This window comes from Sciurus vulgaris, assembly GCF_902686455.1.
Source record: "Sciurus vulgaris genome assembly, chromosome: 3".
In the NCBI taxonomy this organism is placed as follows: domain Eukaryota; kingdom Metazoa; phylum Chordata; class Mammalia; order Rodentia; family Sciuridae; genus Sciurus; species Sciurus vulgaris.
In genome coordinates, this window is record NC_136463.1 from 18985122 (window position 1) to 19004232 (window position 19111).

Genomic DNA, 19111 nt, shown 5'->3' on the forward strand with positions numbered 1-19111 from the left:
GCCAGCCTACCAATTTAGTGAGACCCTGCTTCTAAAAATAAAAAGGGCTGGGAATGTAACCCAGTGTTGGGGGGGAGACTATAATGTAACATTGTGTTTATATGAATTTATGCTACTGGAGGTGCAGGACTAAAAGGGTAAAAATGTTATATAGGAATTTTCATACAGATCTTTCTTAGTAATGAAATATGCTAAATAAGACCTTTGTATAAGACACATACACACACACGCACATGCACATGCTCAGGCACACACAGAATGTGTGTGGCCATTCCAGCTGATAAAAGAACAAAAACAGCAATAAGATGAAATAACCATTAAAATTTATCAGTACTGAAAAACACTTAGTATCTTTTGTCAGACTGGAATGGATTAATAAAAGAAATTTATAGAATCTGCCTCAGTGGAGACCTTGAGTCTGCTGAGGATAATTTAGTGTGGCCCTGTCCAGCCAGGATGAACTGCTAGGTGGCCTTTTTTGGTTTCTTCCAGTGCCATGATCGTCTTAAGTCTGAACAGTGTCTTTGAGTAGGAGGGGTAAGGGATTTCCTGAATGGGAGTGATGTTGCTCTTCAGACACCAGGGGGCAGCACCAACAGAAATCAAGCCGAGTGCTTGGTTTATTGGCAGGTGTGGGTATTTCACCAAGTTGGCTTTGCCCCAGTTTGGTTTGAAGGGTAGGTACAATAGGCTTCTTGAAACCAAACTAGTGTCCTTAAAGACCTCTCCCTATGGAGCTCTCCTGTTGTGCTGAGTCAGTGCAGCAGCTTTTCAGATTGCCCTTTGCCCTCCCACTCGGTAGCACCATGCTGGGGCTCTTACTACAGTGACGTGGTATCTGGTACTCCCACAGGTGGTGGGTGATGTGGACACCAGCCTGCCCAGGACCTTGGACGAGCTTGGCATCCACCTGACCAAGGAGGAACTGAAGTTGAACATTCGCCCCCTGCTCAGACTGGTTTGCAAAAAGTTCTTCGGCGAGTTCACAGGTAATAGAGAGCTCATGACCCTTAACATAATCCTTCTTATGTCCTGTCACAGGTGTCACCAGAACTCTTCTTTACCCTGTAGTAGGGGCCAAAGTGCTGAGGCTCTTTTTGTTTTGTTTACGGTGGGGATCAAACCCAGGGCATTGGGCTTGGGAGGCAAGCACTCTGCCAACTGAGCTATATCCCCAGCCCCTAGTGCTGAGGCTCTTTTAAACAAACTATAGTTTGGTATACAGAATCCTGTATTTTTTTTCCCAGCTGCTATCCTTAGTTGGATGATAACAAAACTCCTAACTTGGAAACTTAAAGGAATTAGATCTCCCCAACAGGGCAAGCTTCCAAGTGACAGGGATCAGGAGACAAACTCTGGGTTCTGGCGTATTTGCCAGGGAGCAGTCAGGAAAGCAAACAGCTGGGGGTGTGAAGTAGTAGGGAAAGCATAGGTTAGGACCTGGGAGAGTTGAGTTACAAACCCAGGTATCCCTTTCCCCCAAGTGCCCCTCCTATGTCTTAGTGACATAGAAGGCAGGCAGTGTAATAGGAAGAACAATAGGCTAGTTGAAAATAGACCTGATTTTGTTTGGTGCTGGGGATTGAACCCAGGGGTGCTCAACCACTGAGCCACATCTCCAACCCTCTTTTATATTTTATTTTGAGATAGGGTCTCGCTAAGTTGCTTAGGGCCTCAGTAAGTTGCTGGGACTGGCTTTGAACCTGTGATTCTCCTGCCTCAGCCTCCCAAGTAGCTGAGATTACAAGAGTGTGCCAACAAGCCTGGTTGAGTGCTCACTCATATGGCTTATTGTTCCGTTAGGAAAACAGGGTAATTTATTGAATAGAAACGGAGCATTTCTCAGTTCAGAAATTATTTTAGAAAGAAGAGATGGGGTGCTTCTCTAGCTCAGTACAAGCTCTCAGTAAATGCTTATATTCAATAAAAGTATGAATCCCCTGCCTGTGGATTGCTGTAGAAACTTTTAAACTGTTTTGTCATCTGAGTTCCAAGAAATATATATATATTACTGAGACCTGCTTCTTATACTTCCCTGAATCGGTGTGACAAATCTTTCAGCAAAATCCTTCCCTAAAATCATAGTTCCGTAGTTTTTAGCACAAAATCAGACTCCTGTTAGCTTCCTCAATGTCATGAGGCGGTCTATAACTCCTGCTTGTTTCCCTCTGTGAGAGTGTGTAGTCATGGCTGTCACTTCTCCCTCCACAGGCTTTGTGGACATGTGTGTACAACACATCCCTTCTCCAAAGGTGGGTGCCAAGCCCAAGATTGAGCATACTTACACTGGTGGCGTGGACTCCGACCTTGGTGAAGCCATGAGCGACTGTGACCCTGATGTAAGTAAACGTGGCCCCCAGTTTCCCTCCTGCATAGGCATACTGATTTTGGGTTGCAGGACTAATGCTCTTTCCCGTCTTTGCTTCCTTTCCACCCCCATGAGTAGAGTCAGGTCTGAATTCACTGCCTGTTGTTGCCAGTACTAGTGGTGTGACCTTAGGAACACTACTTACACTTTCTGACTCTCGAGTTCTTAGTCTATAACATAAGGATAATACGTGAGTGGTTATGAGAATTAAAGAAGATTAAGGAAGTGTTACAGTTGTATTTAGCATGGTGCCCAGCAGATAGTAAAGATTCAACCATTGGTATCTCATCTTCTCAGTTGTGAGGTTTTAAAACACCTTTCCAGGGCTAGAGTGTAGCTCCATGCTAGAGCACATGCTTAGCGTGGGTAAAGCCCTGGGTTCAATCCCCAGGCACCAAAAAACAACTACCAAAAAAAAAAAAATCTCCAGCCATTTCTTAGGCAATCTAGTGGTTCATCATTAAGCATATGGTGGGTTGAGAATTGTAACTTACATATTCAGAGGATATTTAGACCAAGTAATTTTGTCAGTATTGCCAATTTGCCATCCCAAACCTGCTTGTCTAGCCTGTGTCTCCTGTTAACCTCCAGAGAGGAAGGGTTAGAGCATGGTTTGGAACTTTCTTGGGTGATCACCACATCTTCCTTATGTCTGGGTTCTCATTACAGAGCTCGTGTCGTTACTGACAAGGGAGGTGGAAACAGCAGTACTTAGCCGCAGGATGTGTGTGGTTAAAGCTGCCCTGTCTCTTTCTCCAGGGTCCCCTGATGTGTCACACTACTAAAATGTACAGCACAGATGATGGAGTTCAGTTTCACGCATTTGGCCGGGTACTGAGTGGCACGATCCATGCTGGGCAGCCTGTGAAGGTGCTGGGGGAGAACTATACTCTAGAGGATGAGGAAGACTCCCAGATATGTACCGTGGGCCGCCTTTGGATCTCTGTGGCCAGGTACTGCCAACCAGAGCCTCCAGGGCCATGGCTTGGCCTCTGTCCTGAGGCTGCCCCAAAACGCTGGGTGGAGTGGTCCTCCGTGGAAGCACAGTGGCTGTCTGGCCTGTACAGGGGCAGATAAGATGGCCCTCACTCAGCACAGCTATCACCTTCTAGTTCTTACTACTCAGGGTTGCTGGGGTCAAAGGGTGGCTAATATTGGAATAATGCCAAAAGCCTTGACTCTGTTGTTTTTTCATTTCTAGGATTAAAGTCAGGGCAGTCTACTACTAAGCTACATTCCCACCCCTTTTTATTTTTTATTTTTTGAGACAGAATCTTGCTAAGTTGCTGAGGGTCTCACCAAGTTGCTGAGGCTGACCTTGAACTTGGGATCCTCCTGCCTCATCCTCTTGAGTTGCTGGGATTAAAGGCATACATCAGGGGTGGGGGGAAGGGAAAAAATAACAGAATGAATCAAACAACATTACTCTATGTAAATTTATGATTACACAAATGGTATGCCTTTGCGCCATGTAAAAACAGAGAAACAACATGTATACCATTTGTTTACAATAAAAAAAAAAAAAAGGCATACATCACCACCCAGCTTATTCTGTATTTTGAACTTTCATAGGAAAATTTCCATTTTTATTCATCTTAATCCTCTTCATTTCTTCTGTGATCCTTCAAGTGGTAAACTTCCTGTTTCTTCTCAAAAGAATTTGTTCCCAACCTTCACTGCCTATTCTTTGACCAGGGTAGAAGACTTCATCGGATCCCTTATAGCATCTTCCGTCAAGTTTACCTCAGCCTCTGGCTGCCTGTCAGTTTATGATGTAGGCATCTCAGTTGGCAAGGAGAACCAAGGCAATCTTGCTCCCTAATGTGTCTGCTCTGCCTTAACCATGATCCCTTTTCCCTCCTCCAAATCCGCCAAGTTCTCTAGAAGATGAGAAAAATCAAAGAACTAGGAAAATGGAAGTATCTTTCATCTTTTGGTGTCCCGTTACATCTGATACCTCAGGCAGTGGCTTTTTACCATAAACACCTGATTGAAATTAGATTCTCCTGTTTTGTCCGCTTCTAATTCCTTATACTTTTCTTTCATAGCACTCATTGTATACATGCATTATATAATATGGTTGCCTCTCTCCCCTGCTAGAAGTGTCTGGTCTGCTGGTCTCTGCTCCTGGCTCAGTGCATTTTTATGCAGTGAATGATCTGCCTGAGTTCCATCACTGCTTATTGGATATTGTTTCAGGTACCACATTGAAGTGAACCGTGTTCCTGCAGGCAATTGGGTTCTGATCGAAGGTGTCGATCAACCAATCGTGAAGACAGCAACCATAACCGAACCCCGAGGCAATGAGGAGGTAGTATTTCTGAAGAGGCCAGCTGGAATGGCTTAAACTAGAGGGTCATGAGGAACCAGGGCACATTGAACAACAAACAGTTGGACTCCACAGGGTCTAACCCAGAGTCATTGCCGCTTCCTGGTTGCAGGCCCCAGCATGGATTCACCCATCTAGTTCTGACCCTGCTGGATTTGCCCTGAAACTCAGATGCTAGGAATATTTTGTTCTTTTCCGCTTCTTTTTGTTCTGCCAAAATATGTTGGAATGATTGGCCTTTTGGGTTGTCCCCAAGCAGCACTAAGGCTCCTGGTTGGGGAATATCTGACTCTAAGCAAGTCCTCAGCTCTCTCATATGCCTACCTGCATCTTCTCCACACACACCCCCGCCCCCGCAACTGTGGTGCTCTGCCCAGGGTAGGACCTGGACCTCATACACACTAGGCACACTACACCCAGCCCCCTGCACCTTCTGTGCCTTCTCAGACCAGATGCCTTGACTCCTCTGCATTTTGAATCTCAGGCTCAGATTTTCCGGCCCTTGAAGTTCAATACCACATCTGTTATCAAGATTGCTGTGGAGCCAGTCAACCCCTCAGAGCTGCCCAAGATGCTCGACGGCCTGCGCAAAGTCAACAAGAGCTACCCGTCCCTTACCACCAAGGTATGTGTGGGACCTGCTGCTGCTGCCAAACCCCATTTGCCCTGGCTGCCTGCTCTGCTCCACTGGCAGCCTCACATTCTCAGGTGTTCTGAACTGATGCTGTAATCAAATGATTACGGAAGCTGTCATGCCTGTTACTATTACCTGAGGGCAGGATAAAACCTGTGTGTTATCCTGTGTGCATACATTTCCCCAATTGTCTTTAGGTAGAAAGAATATATTCTTCATAGAGTACACTTTGCATTGATTCTTCCAGAAAAGTTTCTCTGGTCCTTGAACACTCCTAATCAGGTCAGCATACCTTTCTGGGTAACTAGCCAGGCTAAAGGGTAGTTTGTTGTCCATGAAAACAGAGAAAGGTTTCTCCTGAATGGCTAAGATAGGAATAAAGTCAGTGACTTCACACCCAGTGGCACTATGCTAAGTGGTCCCACTTTCTCAAGGACCAACTGGTAGGGAGGTATGCCCCACTGAGGTTTTTTGAAGAGGCTGGAACAGTCAGTTTGTGATGGTAGGCTGAGGCACCCCATCTCCAGTCCTGGCCTGGATTCTATTTGTTTCTGCAGTTGCTCACACAAGAGAGTCCACACAGTGACCCCCAGGGCTGTTATGTTTCAGGTGGAAGAGTCTGGGGAGCATGTGATCCTAGGTACCGGGGAGCTCTACCTGGACTGTGTAATGCATGATCTGCGGAAGATGTACTCAGAGATAGACATCAAGGTAAAATAGTGCTCCTTTCTTTGATCCCTGCCTGTCCAGCAGCCTGATTCCTTGATCCAGGCAGATTTCACTAGTAGCCAAAACCTGGATTTCTCCTGGATGTCCAGGAGAACAGGGGGTGAACTGGAAGATATCCGCTTGTGGAAAGCACTTATGTTGCTCCTTTGTGAAGGCTTTGGAGAAATTTTTGTCCCCTCACTGGATTATTCTCAGTGTCAGGGTTCCCAAGCTAGTATTCTTTGTCCTTTGTTAGAAAAATTATTGTGCGGTTGTAGTGGTGGAGGGCTTGAAGTGGATGGTCTCCAGGTGAGTAGAGGGGTGGCTCTCCCAGATTCATCATCAACTCCTGATGTGGCGCTTTGAACCATGCATCCCTTGGCTTCCATCTCCCAGTTGAGGGACACTTTCTTCAGAGCCCTGAGCTGCTCGGCAGGTACCCTTAGTGCCCCTCTTAAATTAGATAAGCTCATCTGCTGATGTGCATGAGTGAGCATCAGGGAGCAGGTGCTCCCCAGGTCTCTAGCACTGACTGTCGCACCCCCAGGAATTGTTCAATGAATGGCAGTGGGGGCTGAGCGCATGTTGGAAGCTATCTTGGAAGACTATAGTTAAAGCCCTCATTTTGATCCCCTGCTTACTCTTGGCTCAGGAGTAAAATGTCTTTACTGCACTGTTTTCTCAGGTTTTTTAGTGATGGCATGGACAGTGCTGCAGTCTGTGCCGTGCCTGTTACCCATGCTGGTGAAGGCAGAGGGGTTCTCACAGAGAGAGCCATGGGCACTTCAGAGTTCCCTTAGGTAGAACTTTGTCCTTCCAACAAAAGTAGACTTTGCCTCAACAATTTATTTTGATTCCCAGGTGGCTGACCCAGTGGTCACGTTTTGTGAGACGGTGGTGGAAACATCCTCCCTCAAGTGCTTTGCTGAAACACCCAATAAAAAGTAAGCTGGAGGGCTTGGGACATAGCTCAGTCAGTAGAGTGCTTGCCTTGCAAGCACAAGGCCCTGGGTTCAATCCCCAGCACCGCAAAAAAAAAAAAAAAAAGTAAGCTGGAAGCACAGTGTCCCTGGGACTGGCAGACTCGAGGACACTGTTCCCCCACACTCACCCCAGTTCCACCCCAAGCCCCGCACTGTGGAAGTGGAGACACCCAAGATGGGAGAGGAGGCGCTTAGGATACTAGTGTTTACCCCAGCTCCTTGTCCCTCATGCTTTTGGACAAGATGCTATGGAATCCTTTATCTTAGGTATTACCAGGATGAGTTCCATAATTACTACTTCTCCTGTCATACTGTCATATGACCAAATAAAAATTTGCCCCAGAATCTAATTGTTGTTTTTTTAAATTTCTATTTTTCATTTTGTTGCTCCTGGGGATGGAACCCAGGGCCTTGCACAGACTAAACATGTGCTCTACCACTAAGCTACATTCCCAGCCCTAGTCCTACTTTAAAAAAAAAAAAAAAAAAACTAGTAGGCTGAAATGAAAAAAGACAAGTCCTTTGTTCTACCCTGCCCCTGAGGCTTCCTCTGATGTCACTGCCTCAGCTTTCCACTTTGTTGCCCCTTCCTTAGGAATGCCCCGCTAGTCCCGTGAGCCCTCCTCACTTCCCTTGTCTTTTTGACCAGGAACAAGATCACCATGATTGCTGAGCCTCTTGAGAAGGGCCTCGCAGAAGACATAGAGAACGAGGTGGTTCAGATCACGTGGAACAGGTGGGTGCAGGGATGTGCCTCTAGAGCTGATACCACAGTTTACCTGCCACAAATCATTCTGGGAAGCAGTTGTGTGTCCCGCCTTTGCTAATGTCTGAGCACATTATGGGTAGAATGAGGTGACTGTCCTCCAGAAAGGGAAGGTCTATGGTCCCAAAGCCTGCAACACAGAGCTATCTGATACCTCCATTTTCTCTTTTCCCCAGGAAGAAGCTAGGAGAGTTCTTCCAGACTAAGTATGATTGGGATCTGCTGGCTGCCCGGTCCATCTGGGCTTTTGGCCCTGATGCCACAGGCCCCAACATCCTGGTGGATGATACCTTGCCCTCTGAGGTACTGCAGAACTGATGAGAACCATGTGGCACTCTTCATAGTTCCTGAGTAGAAGAAGCCGCAGCGTGTTCTTCTTTTCCCAAAAAATATTTTGAGTCCTCTGGTGAAGGAGAGGGTCTTCTCCTAGCTATACCTCTCTTCTCCCCCTCTAAGCTCTTCGGTTGCTAGGAAGACTCCTAAGGAGCCTTCATGTTTCTGTGCAGGTGGACAAGGCTCTTCTTGGCTCAGTGAAGGACAGCATTGTTCAAGGTTTCCAGTGGGGAACCAGAGAGGGGCCCCTCTGTGATGAATGTAAGTCCATAGCACCTCCCCTGTCTATGGGACCCAGCCAGAGAAGCAGCTGGGAATGTACAGAGTCCATCCCATGTCTTGGGCCAGCTTCTTCCCTTTTCCCTATCCTGTTGCCACCATTTGACACGTTCTAGAAATGAAGTCACTTCTAGACCAACATTGTGTCTTGTTCCTGAGAAGGAGCTGTCTTTGGGTTGTGTGATAAGAGATACAGTGAGGACTGAGATTGGAGTGGCTTATTGACCCAGATTGGACTTCATGGAACCAAATGCAAAATTCCTAGAACTTGATTGTATATCCAAAAAAAGATTTAATATCTGCAGAACAAACACTAACTTGTAGGAAAGCTCTATATGTCCGAGTGTGCCCTGAAGCAAACATATGCTTAACTGCTGACCTCTTTACCACACCCCTTGTTGATCTGATTTGAATACCCACCTCCAGGTAGTGTGTGTGTGAGGTACTGAGGATTTAATCCAGGGTGCTCTACCACTGGCTACAACCCCAGCCATTTTTTTAATTTTTATTTTGAGACAGACTCCTGCTAAGTTGCCCAGATTGGTCTCAAACTTGGTGATCCTCCTGCCTCAACCTCCTGAGTTGCTGGGATTAACAGGTGGTGCCACCGTGCCCAGCTCCAGTGTGCTTTTTGTACCACATCTTATGTGGCTGCAAGATAATTGCAATGTAGCAAGATTCTATGCTGCTCTGCTGTGACCCTGCGACTAGCCCCAGAACCAAACCTCACCGAGCTGTCCTCATCTCCATTTAGTGATTCGGAATGTCAAGTTTAAGATCCTGGATGCAGTGGTTGCCCAGGAGCCTCTGCACCGGGGCGGAGGCCAGATCATCCCCACAGCTAGAAGAGTCGTCTATTCTGCCTTCCTCATGGTAAGAGAGTATTGTTGTAGGGGACCATCCTGCTTCCCTGGACAGGGACATAAGAAGAGGACAAAGCTTGGGGTACCTGGAGACATTTTATCCAGGATCTTGCTGCCGAGCCCTCTCTCCCTGCTCTGTTGCAGGCCACTCCTCGTCTGATGGAGCCTTACTACTTTGTAGAGGTCCAGGCCCCTGCAGACTGTGTCTCTGCCGTTTATACTGTCCTGGCCAGGCGCAGGTGAGCAGCCCCAGTGTGTCAGGGAGAGCACTGAGAGCAAGAGCAAGAGCAGGAACCACCTCAGCTGTTGAGGGGGTGGGGTGGAGCTCAGCCTCACACCTGTCCACTCCAGACCCAGTGAGCTTATTTTCCAGAAGGAAATAGGAAAAGAATGAGACAATCCCTGGCTTTATCACAAATCACAAGTGAAATTTCTTGGGCCCCTACTCAGTGAGCTCCTGGCGGGGGAGTACTAAAGCAGCAAGTCAACTGTGGGAATGTTGCTAAGACCCTCTCCCATCTGCTTTTTCTGCTCTCTATAGCATTCTTGGTTATTTTTTGTTCGCTGGTAACTCTGGGCTAGGTTGTACCTGAGAGCAGCAAAAGCCAGATTGTTCCTGGACTTTTGACCTCTATATATGTAGGGATTCAACCTTTGTCTTTCTGTCTCAGGGGGCATGTGACTCAGGATGCACCCATCCCAGGCTCCCCCCTCTACACCATCAAAGCTTTCATTCCGGCCATTGACTCTTTTGGCTTTGAGACTGATCTCCGGACTCATACCCAGGGACAGGCCTTTTCCCTGTCTGTCTTCCACCATTGGCAGGTGAGAAATGAGGCAATCCAGCCAGCTTGGCCTCCCCCCCTTTCCAAGCTGATCCCTATCCAACCTGTTTCCCTTCCAAATCCCAAGCCAGACATTCAGCATCCTGGAGAATCCTGCTTTGGGCCTGAAGCCTCTGGAAAGTCTGCCTAGAACATCAGAAACCTCTTTGCCTTTCAGATTGTACCTGGTGATCCTCTGGACAAGAGCATTGTCATCCGCCCCTTGGAGCCTCAGCCAGCTCCTCACCTGGCCCGGGAATTCATGATCAAAACCCGCCGTAGGAAGGTACATGTCCCTCAGGCCCATTGCAATCCCTCAACCCCCAGGAGCCTCAGCAGGAGTTGGGTTCCTTTCTTCTTCCTGGACCCTTTTCCTGAGGGCCTGTAGACTGAGAATAGTTTGCGGCAGTGTGGAAGGAAGTGACCTGAACATTCCTTAGGCAATCAGAACTGGGACCTTTAGGGAAAAGGGGACTAGGAAAGGAGGGTCTTCTCCGCTGTGACAGTACCCTCAAGGCACAGCTTCTTCAGTTATCTACATTCCAAATCCCACCAGCCTCCCCCTCCAGCAGAAGTCTTAGACAGCCCCCAGCTCAGCCAGTCCCCATATGGAACTCACTCTTGCATTTGCCCCATTCTGAATCTTCAGGGCCTGAGTGAAGATGTGAGCATCAGCAAGTTCTTCGACGATCCTATGTTGCTGGAGCTCGCCAAACAAGATGTTGTGCTTAATTATCCCATGTGAGTGCAGGTGTTCCTGGCAGCTCCTGGACTTGAAGCTGAGACCAGTGTGACTCGGTCTTCATGTTATCAAAGAGTGTCTGAGAATTGCTGTGGCCATCATGACCAACCCACCAGCCTCCAATCCAGAGTCCCAGTAAGAAAGGGGCATTTGGCCTCCTGATTCTCTCTGTAGCCTCTGCCTGGCTTCATTCCCCAGAAACAGAGAGGAGCTTGGGCCCAGGGAAAGAGAAGAGGATAAAAGTTTTTAACCCCAAGAGGCACTGTCTTCAGGATTTACATGGAATTTTATTTTTTACAAGTTCAACCTTAGTTGTGTTTTGTAAGTGAACAGAAAATTCTGACCTCTGCCTTGGCCTGCTTCTTTCATCCGCCCCACACCCTCACCCCCACCCTGTCTAGTCCTAGTGCTTACATTCTGGATATATGTCATTTCCCATGAGGCATCATTGTCTCTGCTCCCAGCTGCTGCCCCTTCCTGCCTGGGTCCCCAGGGAAGCAGCCTGTGAAGGAATGCCTGCTCTTAACTCAGTGTTCCCATGAGCCTCGAGGCCCTTTCACTGCCCCCACCATCCCACTCCCTGCTGCCTCTGGGTGGACCTGAGGTGGTATGGGAATTGATGGGATTCTGGGATTTAAGGTTCACCTGCCTTAGGAGACCACTGCACCTTATATCTATCCCTGGAGTTGGGGACCAGAGCCCTTTGGTTCCAGCCTTTTTCTGGGTCCCTTCCTCTGCTCTCTGCTGGTGAAGAAGACACTTGACATTCTTCAGCACTGGTTTATTAGGCACATACAGAGGCTGAGGAAGGGGTGAGGCTGCCCAGCCCCCTCAGGAGCACTACTTCTCCCCAGGGTCCTGTGCCGTCCTCTTGCTATAATCTCTGTACATGGTGTACACAGCACCTGTGTGAGGAAGAAGAAGAAATGCTCCTTGGCATCTGGTCCCTTCACCCATTCTCTGGCTCCCCCTGGTGTCCCAAGGGTTCCTCTAGCCATTCCTTTGAGAGTACAGGGTCCCTGCTTATCAGTATCAACAGCTGTTCCAAGCATCCAACCATACAGCTTGTGGAAAGAGCCCATCCAACAGTTCACAAAGCACTTTCATGTTTTCTGTATCTAAGACACCTCAGCAACCTGTGAAGTGGCAAGTCAGGGGTGACTTGCCATGTTATTCATGGGAAACAGGTTCAGTGAGAGGGGATTGGTCCTCTGTCACAACTAACAAGTAGCCTCCTACTTCTTGATCAAGAAAGGAAGAGATCCAGCATGTTCTGTTATATGACATTTCTCATCTCTAGGGCAAACTCGTAAGGCAGGCTGCACATCATCCCATAGGCCAGAGGCAGGAGATTGAAAATGTCTTAGTATAGAAGCCTCATCGAGGATTTGATGTGTATCCTATAGGAAGTAATGGACCCTTTCACTGTGAGGACTCAGACCTTTGCGTGTTTTGCCCACCTCCTGTCACCTGCCCCCCCAACACACACACACAAGCTGCTTACCTAGCATGATTGCACCCACAGCACAGGCCTGTGCTGCCACTCGGGTGTGAATCAGATGTATGGACATCTTGGTGGAACCACGAGCCTTCAACCGATAAATTCTGTATGCTGCCACCACCAGGCAGGCTCCCAAGCCTGTGGGCAGAGAATGTGACCAGCCTCTGGGCTTAGCCGCCAAGCCCAGTTTTCCCCTGATGCGACAGCCTTCTAGACAGGCTGGAAGGTTGGGTAAGTGGCTGCTTTTGTGCAGGTTGAGAGGGGAAGGGTAGCATTAGGTTGAGCGGTTTCCCCTTCATGGCATTTTTAAAGTGGCTGTGTCCCCCATATATGAATAACCTACCCCCATGGCCACACCTCCACGTTAGCTCCGGGTTCCTTCTCCAACCACAGCTGGCTCCCACATCTTGGTACTACTGTTTTCCTACTCTCCCAGGGACTTAAAGGAATCCCCGAGGGATCCCAAATTGTAATTCTGACCCCAACCTAAGGATGGTGTTGTTGCCCCAAGTCTCCCTTTGCATTTGGGTCGTGTCCACCTCCACCCGTCCAGACTCCCTGATTGCTTGTGAGGGTTTGTCCCTTGGGCAGTACATAGGACCACTTAATTTCTCTGACCTCTGCCTCATTTTTGGAAAGACCAGAAAAAAAGTTCTCTGAAAAAAGTTCCCTTCATGTCCCCTTTCCTTTCCTTACTCACCAATGGGTACCAACGGAGATTCCCTGGTCTTCCTTAGGAACTTGTCAGACACACTGTCCTCGCCCTCAGGAGGCACCCACCAGCCTTTCTTAGCAGACATGATTCTGGACCCAGATGTTAACAGGTGGGAGTCTTAGACTTCAGCCCAGTCCTAGAAGGAGGCACCTCACAGTAAGAATTCTGGTTCTTCTCGATCTGGAGTGGAAAGAGTCAGTTACCTGCTAGGATCCTCTTACCATGCTAAGCAGAGTCTCCTCTTGAAAAGCTGTCCCTCCTGGGTATCCTATCTCAGGTGTTTGGGCCACTCGTACCCACTTCCTCCATGTCCTTCCTATCATCTGCCTCTTCCTAACATCTGCTTCTTCCCTAACTCATTCTGACTTTACTGTTTTCTGTTCACCCGCCCCTCACTCCCCTCCATTTGCATCACTGGGCAAGATCCTTGGGCCAAGAAAAACAACTGTAAAAATCCACAGAGACTGGGAGGAATAGTCCTTGAATCTTGGGGGCTTCCACTAGTCCTGAGTTTGTGACAGTTGCTCCTGAGGGAGCTACAGAGTAGGATCTGGCCCTAGGGAGCCAGCCATCCCAGTTACAGCACTAAATACTAAATCACCAGAGGCAGAGATTCAAATGATGGGACATTAATTTATGTACAATTTAGCATATATTTTGCACATTAATACTAAAGAAAAATTCTAGTCCCCAAGCTGTCTCCAACCCACGACTTCCATCTCTACAGTGAAAACCCCTCTTGTTCTAACTTGCCAACCCCTGTAAACGTCTGCTCTGATCACAAACTAGATGTCCTGTTCCTCACAGCAAGATTTCTGCTAATGGGATGCCTTCTTAGGTCCAACCATGAGACAAATTCTCCCTGCTAGAGTCAATTTCTCTTCCTAGTTGTCCCTCCTTGAGGAGAAATGACCAGTGGCCCCTCAGGTCCTCAGCATTCTGGTGCTTACCCGAGGAGATGGTAGAAAGTGGAGCATGAGCATCAGGGCCAGGGCTCAGCATCTGCTGGTTTGAACTGACAGAGCTGATGTCGGAGCTGTCACTATGGGGTCAGGGAAGCAGTGACTCCAGTTTTATGGAGACTTTGAAGTCGGGGAAGAGAGGGGAGGAGATAGGACAGGGCATCAGTCTTAACCCCCGTCTGCTGAGCTTCAGGCAGTGGAAAATCATGTTGGACCAGATACAGGGGAGCCTTTAACTGATTGGATCTTCCGGTTCCCATAGATGTATATGGTGGGATGAGACATGGGCTTGATGTGGAGAACTGAAGTGAAGATAGAGAAGCAAGGCTGGGCAGAGACCCTAGGTTTTCCACCAATGTACTGGGATTCGAATTCGCAGGTGCTTTACAATTGAGCCGTACCCCAAGTCCTTTTTATTTTTTGAGATAAGGGTCTCAAATTGATGAGGCTAGCCTCATATTTGTGATTCTCCTGAAAAGCCTCCCCCAATACACTATGGATTATATGGAATATAAGTAAAATACCTAGTTGTGAGAAACAGACTCTCTGGGTCTTGGTCCTTTCAGGGATACTTTCTGGACCAAGGAGATTTGTCTGGGGATTTGAAACAACTGGGACTTTCCCCATGTCTCTAGAGCGCTTTATGTTGCCTTGGTGGGGTAATACTCAGGTTCAAAGATGACAATAACTGGTATTAGTGCTATTATGTATTAGATACTTGTGTTTCAGACTTCTCATAGATGAAGGAACTGAGCTTCATAGATACTAAATGATTTATCCAAGGATGCTCAACTAATGTTGGTGTTATAATCTGAGCCCAGGTCTGGCTGGCTCCAAATTTCCCAGCCCTAACTGCAATACTTACCAGCAGAGGATCAGTCAAACTGAAATGCTCTGGATTGATATTGAGGTTTAGGCAGGCTAATCAATTGCAGTATCCTTGACTAGAGAGGAAAAAGCACTTGCTATGCTAACGAGAAAGATGAGGGTGCACCTTGGAGGGTCTCAGTCCATCCCACGCCTTTGTTCTTTCTCTAGATTACTTTTAACTGTGTGTGTGTCCTAAAGGGGACCTTTCAGCACTGGAAATTTGTCAAGTAGCTGATGTCCCTCTTTTCTCTAACACTCACTGCTCTTTGAAGAGACTTAGAGTCACAGCAACTCCCCAGAGCCTTCACGGATCCCGAGCATCCATGGGAACTCTCCTCCCTGTCTTTCACACAACACACCCTGCACTGCCTCTCTAGGTCACCACAGTGGCTTGAACTTTCAAGATATGGATGGTATATGTCCTTGATCATCTAGTCCAGATGTGAGGGATAAAAATGTCTAGATGAGACAGGACAGGAATCAGGAGTAATTTCAAATCCATTGAAGAACAGGGGCCAACCTATGGAGAACCAAGTTCTGCTTCCCCCCGTTGACTTTATAGTGATGCGTTTGCAGCATAATTTCTAGAGCTGAGAAAATGGGAACAGGGCTGGGGATATAGCTCAGTTGGTAGAGTGCTCGCCTTGCATGCACAAGGCCCGGGGTTCAATCCCCAGCACCGCAAAAAAAAAAAAAAAAATGAGAACAGTTGCCATGATTCACTGGATTTAATGAGCACCTTCTATGAACCAAGTGGTGTGCTAATTGCTTTTTGTAGATAATTCCCACCTCCCACTCCCTACGACAGGTGCTGGGGGTTGAACCAATGAGGGGGCTTCTATCAGTGAAATACATCCCTGTGCCCCAAGGCTGGCCTTGAATTTGCGATCCTCCTGTCTTCACCTCCTGAGTTGCTGGGATTATGGGCATCACCATGACCAGCTTTGACCCACCAGTTTTGTTTTGCTTTTTAATATCAAATATACAAGTTATTTTTTATTTCAAAAAACTTTTGAGAACATACAGTAACTAAAACTTCAAGGAACAAATTTCTGTAGAGTCCTGTTTTAGTAAACAGATAAAACCATGATAACATGATTCTTGTTAACATGCCAAGTCTTTAATAATTGTTTCCGTTTAGTCATTTCTACATTAGTAATTTGCTTAGTAAACCTCCTTTCCTTCTAAATCAGGGGACATTAATAGAAATTTTGATTTGGAGGAATCAAAATTGATGCAGACAGATTTGGTAGATAATCCAGAGTCAGATGTGGAATCAATTACCCCATAAGTGTAATTATGTAGTCATGCCACTGGACCTGAGTCTATGTACCTGCCTGTGAAATGGATTACAGCAATGGTTAAATAGGATGGTTGGTCCCCTGTTCACTGTTCCTCTTCCTCCAGAACAAACAAGTGGCAGAGAATGGGCAGCAGTCTGGAACACCCTGACAGTGGATTGTGAAGTTTACCACATTCTGTGTGATCTCAAATTCAGCACACCTTTTTTCATCCTGCCCTGCCTCACATTATTGGGCCACCTCACCTTAACTGGCAGCTTCAGACATGTTCTTCCCTGTAGTGTTGAAGGGGCAAGGATGGGGGAGGTGGGACTAAGTCTGGAAGTTCTGACACAACCTAAGGCACAGCTGTGCTATATATAGCCCAAGGGAGCTGAGTGGCCAGATGGGGGAGGGGAGGGACATGTAGCTTTTGCCTTGAGCTAATGAGAGCCCTGAATGAGGGAATGATGGAGAATGAAGTCGACAAGGAACAGAGGATGCTCCCTGTTGGGACTGGAATGGGAGGAACAGGATTGAAAGGCTGGGGAGACATAGGGGAGAAAATGTCAGGTTATAAAGTAGAATCTGGGTTTTTTTTCGGGGGAGGGGTTCTGGGAATTGAACCTAAGGACATTTAACTACTGAGCCACATCCCCAGCCCCTTTTTGTATTTTATTGGAGACAGGGTCTTGCTGAGGTGCTTAGGGCCTCAGTAAGTTGCTGAGGCTGGCTTTGAACTCACAATCCTCCTGCCTCAGCACACCAAGCAGCTGGAATTACAGGCATGAGCCACTGCACGTGTTTCATAAAATTTTTTGTGACAACAAAAAAAATCTGCTTCAGCTAACTTCCAGCAAAGGCAGGAAGAAAGAGTATGTGTCCCACAGGTTAACCGAAACTGCTAGGGATTAGTGGAGAGGGAGGGAGGTTTGTGCTATTAATACCCTCTCCCAAGAGCAGAAAAAAATTCAAAAACTTCCTCACAATTCTTCCTTGCTATCCAGACAGGCAGGACTCCCCATTGCCAACAGGCAGCATTCCCAAATCCTACCTCTCTGGGCCTTGGCGCCCATCCTCCAAGACAGAGGAATCTAGTCTGAGTTTACTAGCCAAGTAGGGACCCTGGAAAATGTGTAATGGAAATAGTGACACACTGCAGCCTTCAAGTTGACCTTACTGTTCCCAAACCACAGAGCCCCAGGGTGACTCTCAAGTTCTCAAATTGAGTTTTGATCCTTCTCTCCCTGGGCCCCATGTGAATAAAAGGTGATGTGGTTCTCACAGCACTAGGCTCAGCCACTCCCTGCCAGAGGCTGAAAACCAGACCCTTTTCCCATTTTGAAACTTGGGGCTTTCCCCCACTTCCCTCCAGTAACCTTTTTGTTCTAGGAATGGCAAGTCTTCATTCATTCATTCAGCTCATACTTCCTAAGTACCTACTATGTGCCAAGCTTTATTCTAGAATCTGGGACTCAGCACTTCTACCCAGGGAGCTCACATACTAGCAGATACTTGATGTACTCCAGACCCTGAGGAATACCTGGGCCTACGAGCTTCCAGTCTAAGCTCTTTTTTTTTTTTTTTTGTTACCAGGAATTGAACCCAGGGGTGCTTCATCACTGAGCCACATCCCCAGCCCTTTTTATTATTTATTTTGAGACAGGATCTTGCTAAGTTGCTTAGGACCTCACTAAGTTACTGAAGCTGGCTTTGAACTTGTGATCCTCCTGCCTCAGCCTCCAGAGTTGCCAGGCTCACAGGTGTGAGCCACCACACCCAATTTAAATGTTTTTTTTTTTTTTTTTTGCGGTGCTGGGGATTGAACTCTGGTCCTTATGCTTGCAAGGCAAGCACTCTACCGACTGAGCTATCTCCCCAGCCCTAAATGTTTTTATGGAAGTATTAGTGTGCTCAGAGTCAAGTGCGGTGGCACAAGCCTGTAATCCTGGCAATTTGGGAGGCTCAGTGATTTGTCAAGACCCTTATCTCAAAATAAAAAGGACTGGCAATGTATCCTAGTGGTAGAACCCCTCTGGGTTCAATCTCCATTACCAGGAACGAAAAAGCTACAAAAAATTGTGTTATCAAAAGTATACATCAGGGCTAGGGAATACCCAGGGGTAGAGCATGTGGCTAGTAAGGCCCTGGGTTTCAGCTCTAGCATCTCAAATAAAACAAAACAAAACAAAAACACATAGTCTCCAGTACAATGTACCAACTCAGTACACCTGTGTATTCAACATCCAGACCAAGCACAAAACAGTTTCAGCCTCCCAAAAGCCTCCTCCTCCTCCTCTCCAGCAACTATCCTGCCAACTAGGTAACTACTTAGCAGTACAGATAAAAGTTTTGCCTGTTTTTTTTTTTTTTTTTTTTTTTTTTTAATGGGGGTGAGGGGTAATATGTTTGTTTTGTGTTTTTGATACTGGGACTTGAACTCAGGGATGCTTAATCATTGAGATACATCCCCAGCCCCCCACCTTTTTTTTTTTGAGACAGGGTCTAAGTTGGTTAGGGCCCAATAAATTGCCAAGGGTGGCTTTGAACTTGCAGTCCTCCTGCCTCAGTCTCCCAAGCTGAGATTACAGGCGTGCGCCACTGCACCCGGCTTTTTAAAATTTATATAATTGGAAACTTTTGTGAGATTCATTTTTCTGGTGTGTAATTACAGATTGTTCATTCTCTTCACTGCACAATATACCATTATGTGATTATAACACAATTTCTCTACCCATTCTGTGGTTCATGGGCATTTTGAGTAGTTCCTAGTTTCTTGGCTATTGCAAATAGTACTCTAGGACAAGTATTTTGGTACACAAATCTGTACCAAAATACCAACTTTTCATGAAATTGCAGTGGTAGTGTACTCCTAGGTTCGGCTTTAGTAGGTATTGTCAGCTTTCCAGAGTGATTTGAACCAATTTATACATACACTAGCAGATTTAAGAGTT

The 19111-nt window shown here is 47.0% G+C and overlaps 2 protein-coding genes across 2 annotated transcripts in view; one reads left to right on the forward strand and one right to left on the reverse strand.

The window, feature by feature from the left end:
* Nucleotides 1–11178, forward strand: part of EFTUD2 (elongation factor Tu GTP binding domain containing 2) — a 42122-nt gene extending 30944 nt beyond the window's left edge. Inside the window, exons 14-28 of the mRNA XM_079133325.1 lie at nt 854–989; nt 2212–2339; nt 3128–3321; nt 4568–4679; nt 5182–5322; nt 5941–6042; nt 6901–6983; nt 7672–7758; nt 7965–8091; nt 8295–8382; nt 9155–9273; nt 9408–9502; nt 9935–10088; nt 10266–10373; nt 10737–11178. Coding sequence (XP_078989451.1) covers nt 854–989; nt 2212–2339; nt 3128–3321; nt 4568–4679; nt 5182–5322; nt 5941–6042; nt 6901–6983; nt 7672–7758; nt 7965–8091; nt 8295–8382; nt 9155–9273; nt 9408–9502; nt 9935–10088; nt 10266–10373; nt 10737–10832 — 1770 coding nt within the window. The 3' untranslated portion in view covers nt 10833–11178. The remainder of the gene's footprint in view (nt 1–853; nt 990–2211; nt 2340–3127; nt 3322–4567; nt 4680–5181; nt 5323–5940; nt 6043–6900; nt 6984–7671; nt 7759–7964; nt 8092–8294; nt 8383–9154; nt 9274–9407; nt 9503–9934; nt 10089–10265; nt 10374–10736) is intronic.
* Nucleotides 11179–11233: 55 nt separating this feature from the next.
* On the reverse strand, nt 11234–14069 carry HIGD1B (HIG1 hypoxia inducible domain family member 1B). Its single transcript, XM_079133354.1, has 4 exons — nt 13996–14069; nt 13031–13225; nt 12334–12468; nt 11234–11734 (listed from the first exon to the last, which is right to left on the reverse strand). The coding sequence occupies exons 2-4, from the start codon at nt 13128–13130 to the stop codon at nt 11670–11672; spliced, it is 300 nt and encodes a 99-aa protein (XP_078989480.1). The 5' UTR covers nt 13131–13225; nt 13996–14069; the 3' UTR covers nt 11234–11669.
* Nucleotides 14070–19111: the final 5042 nt, after the last annotated feature.

Coding starts and splice junctions, on each gene's coding strand:
- HIGD1B (XM_079133354.1), bottom strand. CDS start 13,130: ATGTCTGCTAAGAAAGGCTGGTGGGTGCCTCCTGAGGGCGAGGACAGT. Junction 12,469..13,030: donor ATCTCCGTTGGTACCCATTG/GTGAGTAAGGAA, acceptor CTCTGCCCACAG/GCTTGGGAGCCTGCCTGGTG. Junction 11,735..12,333: donor TGTGGGTGCAATCATGCTAG/GTAAGCAGCTTG, acceptor TTCCTCACACAG/GTGCTGTGTACACCATGTAC.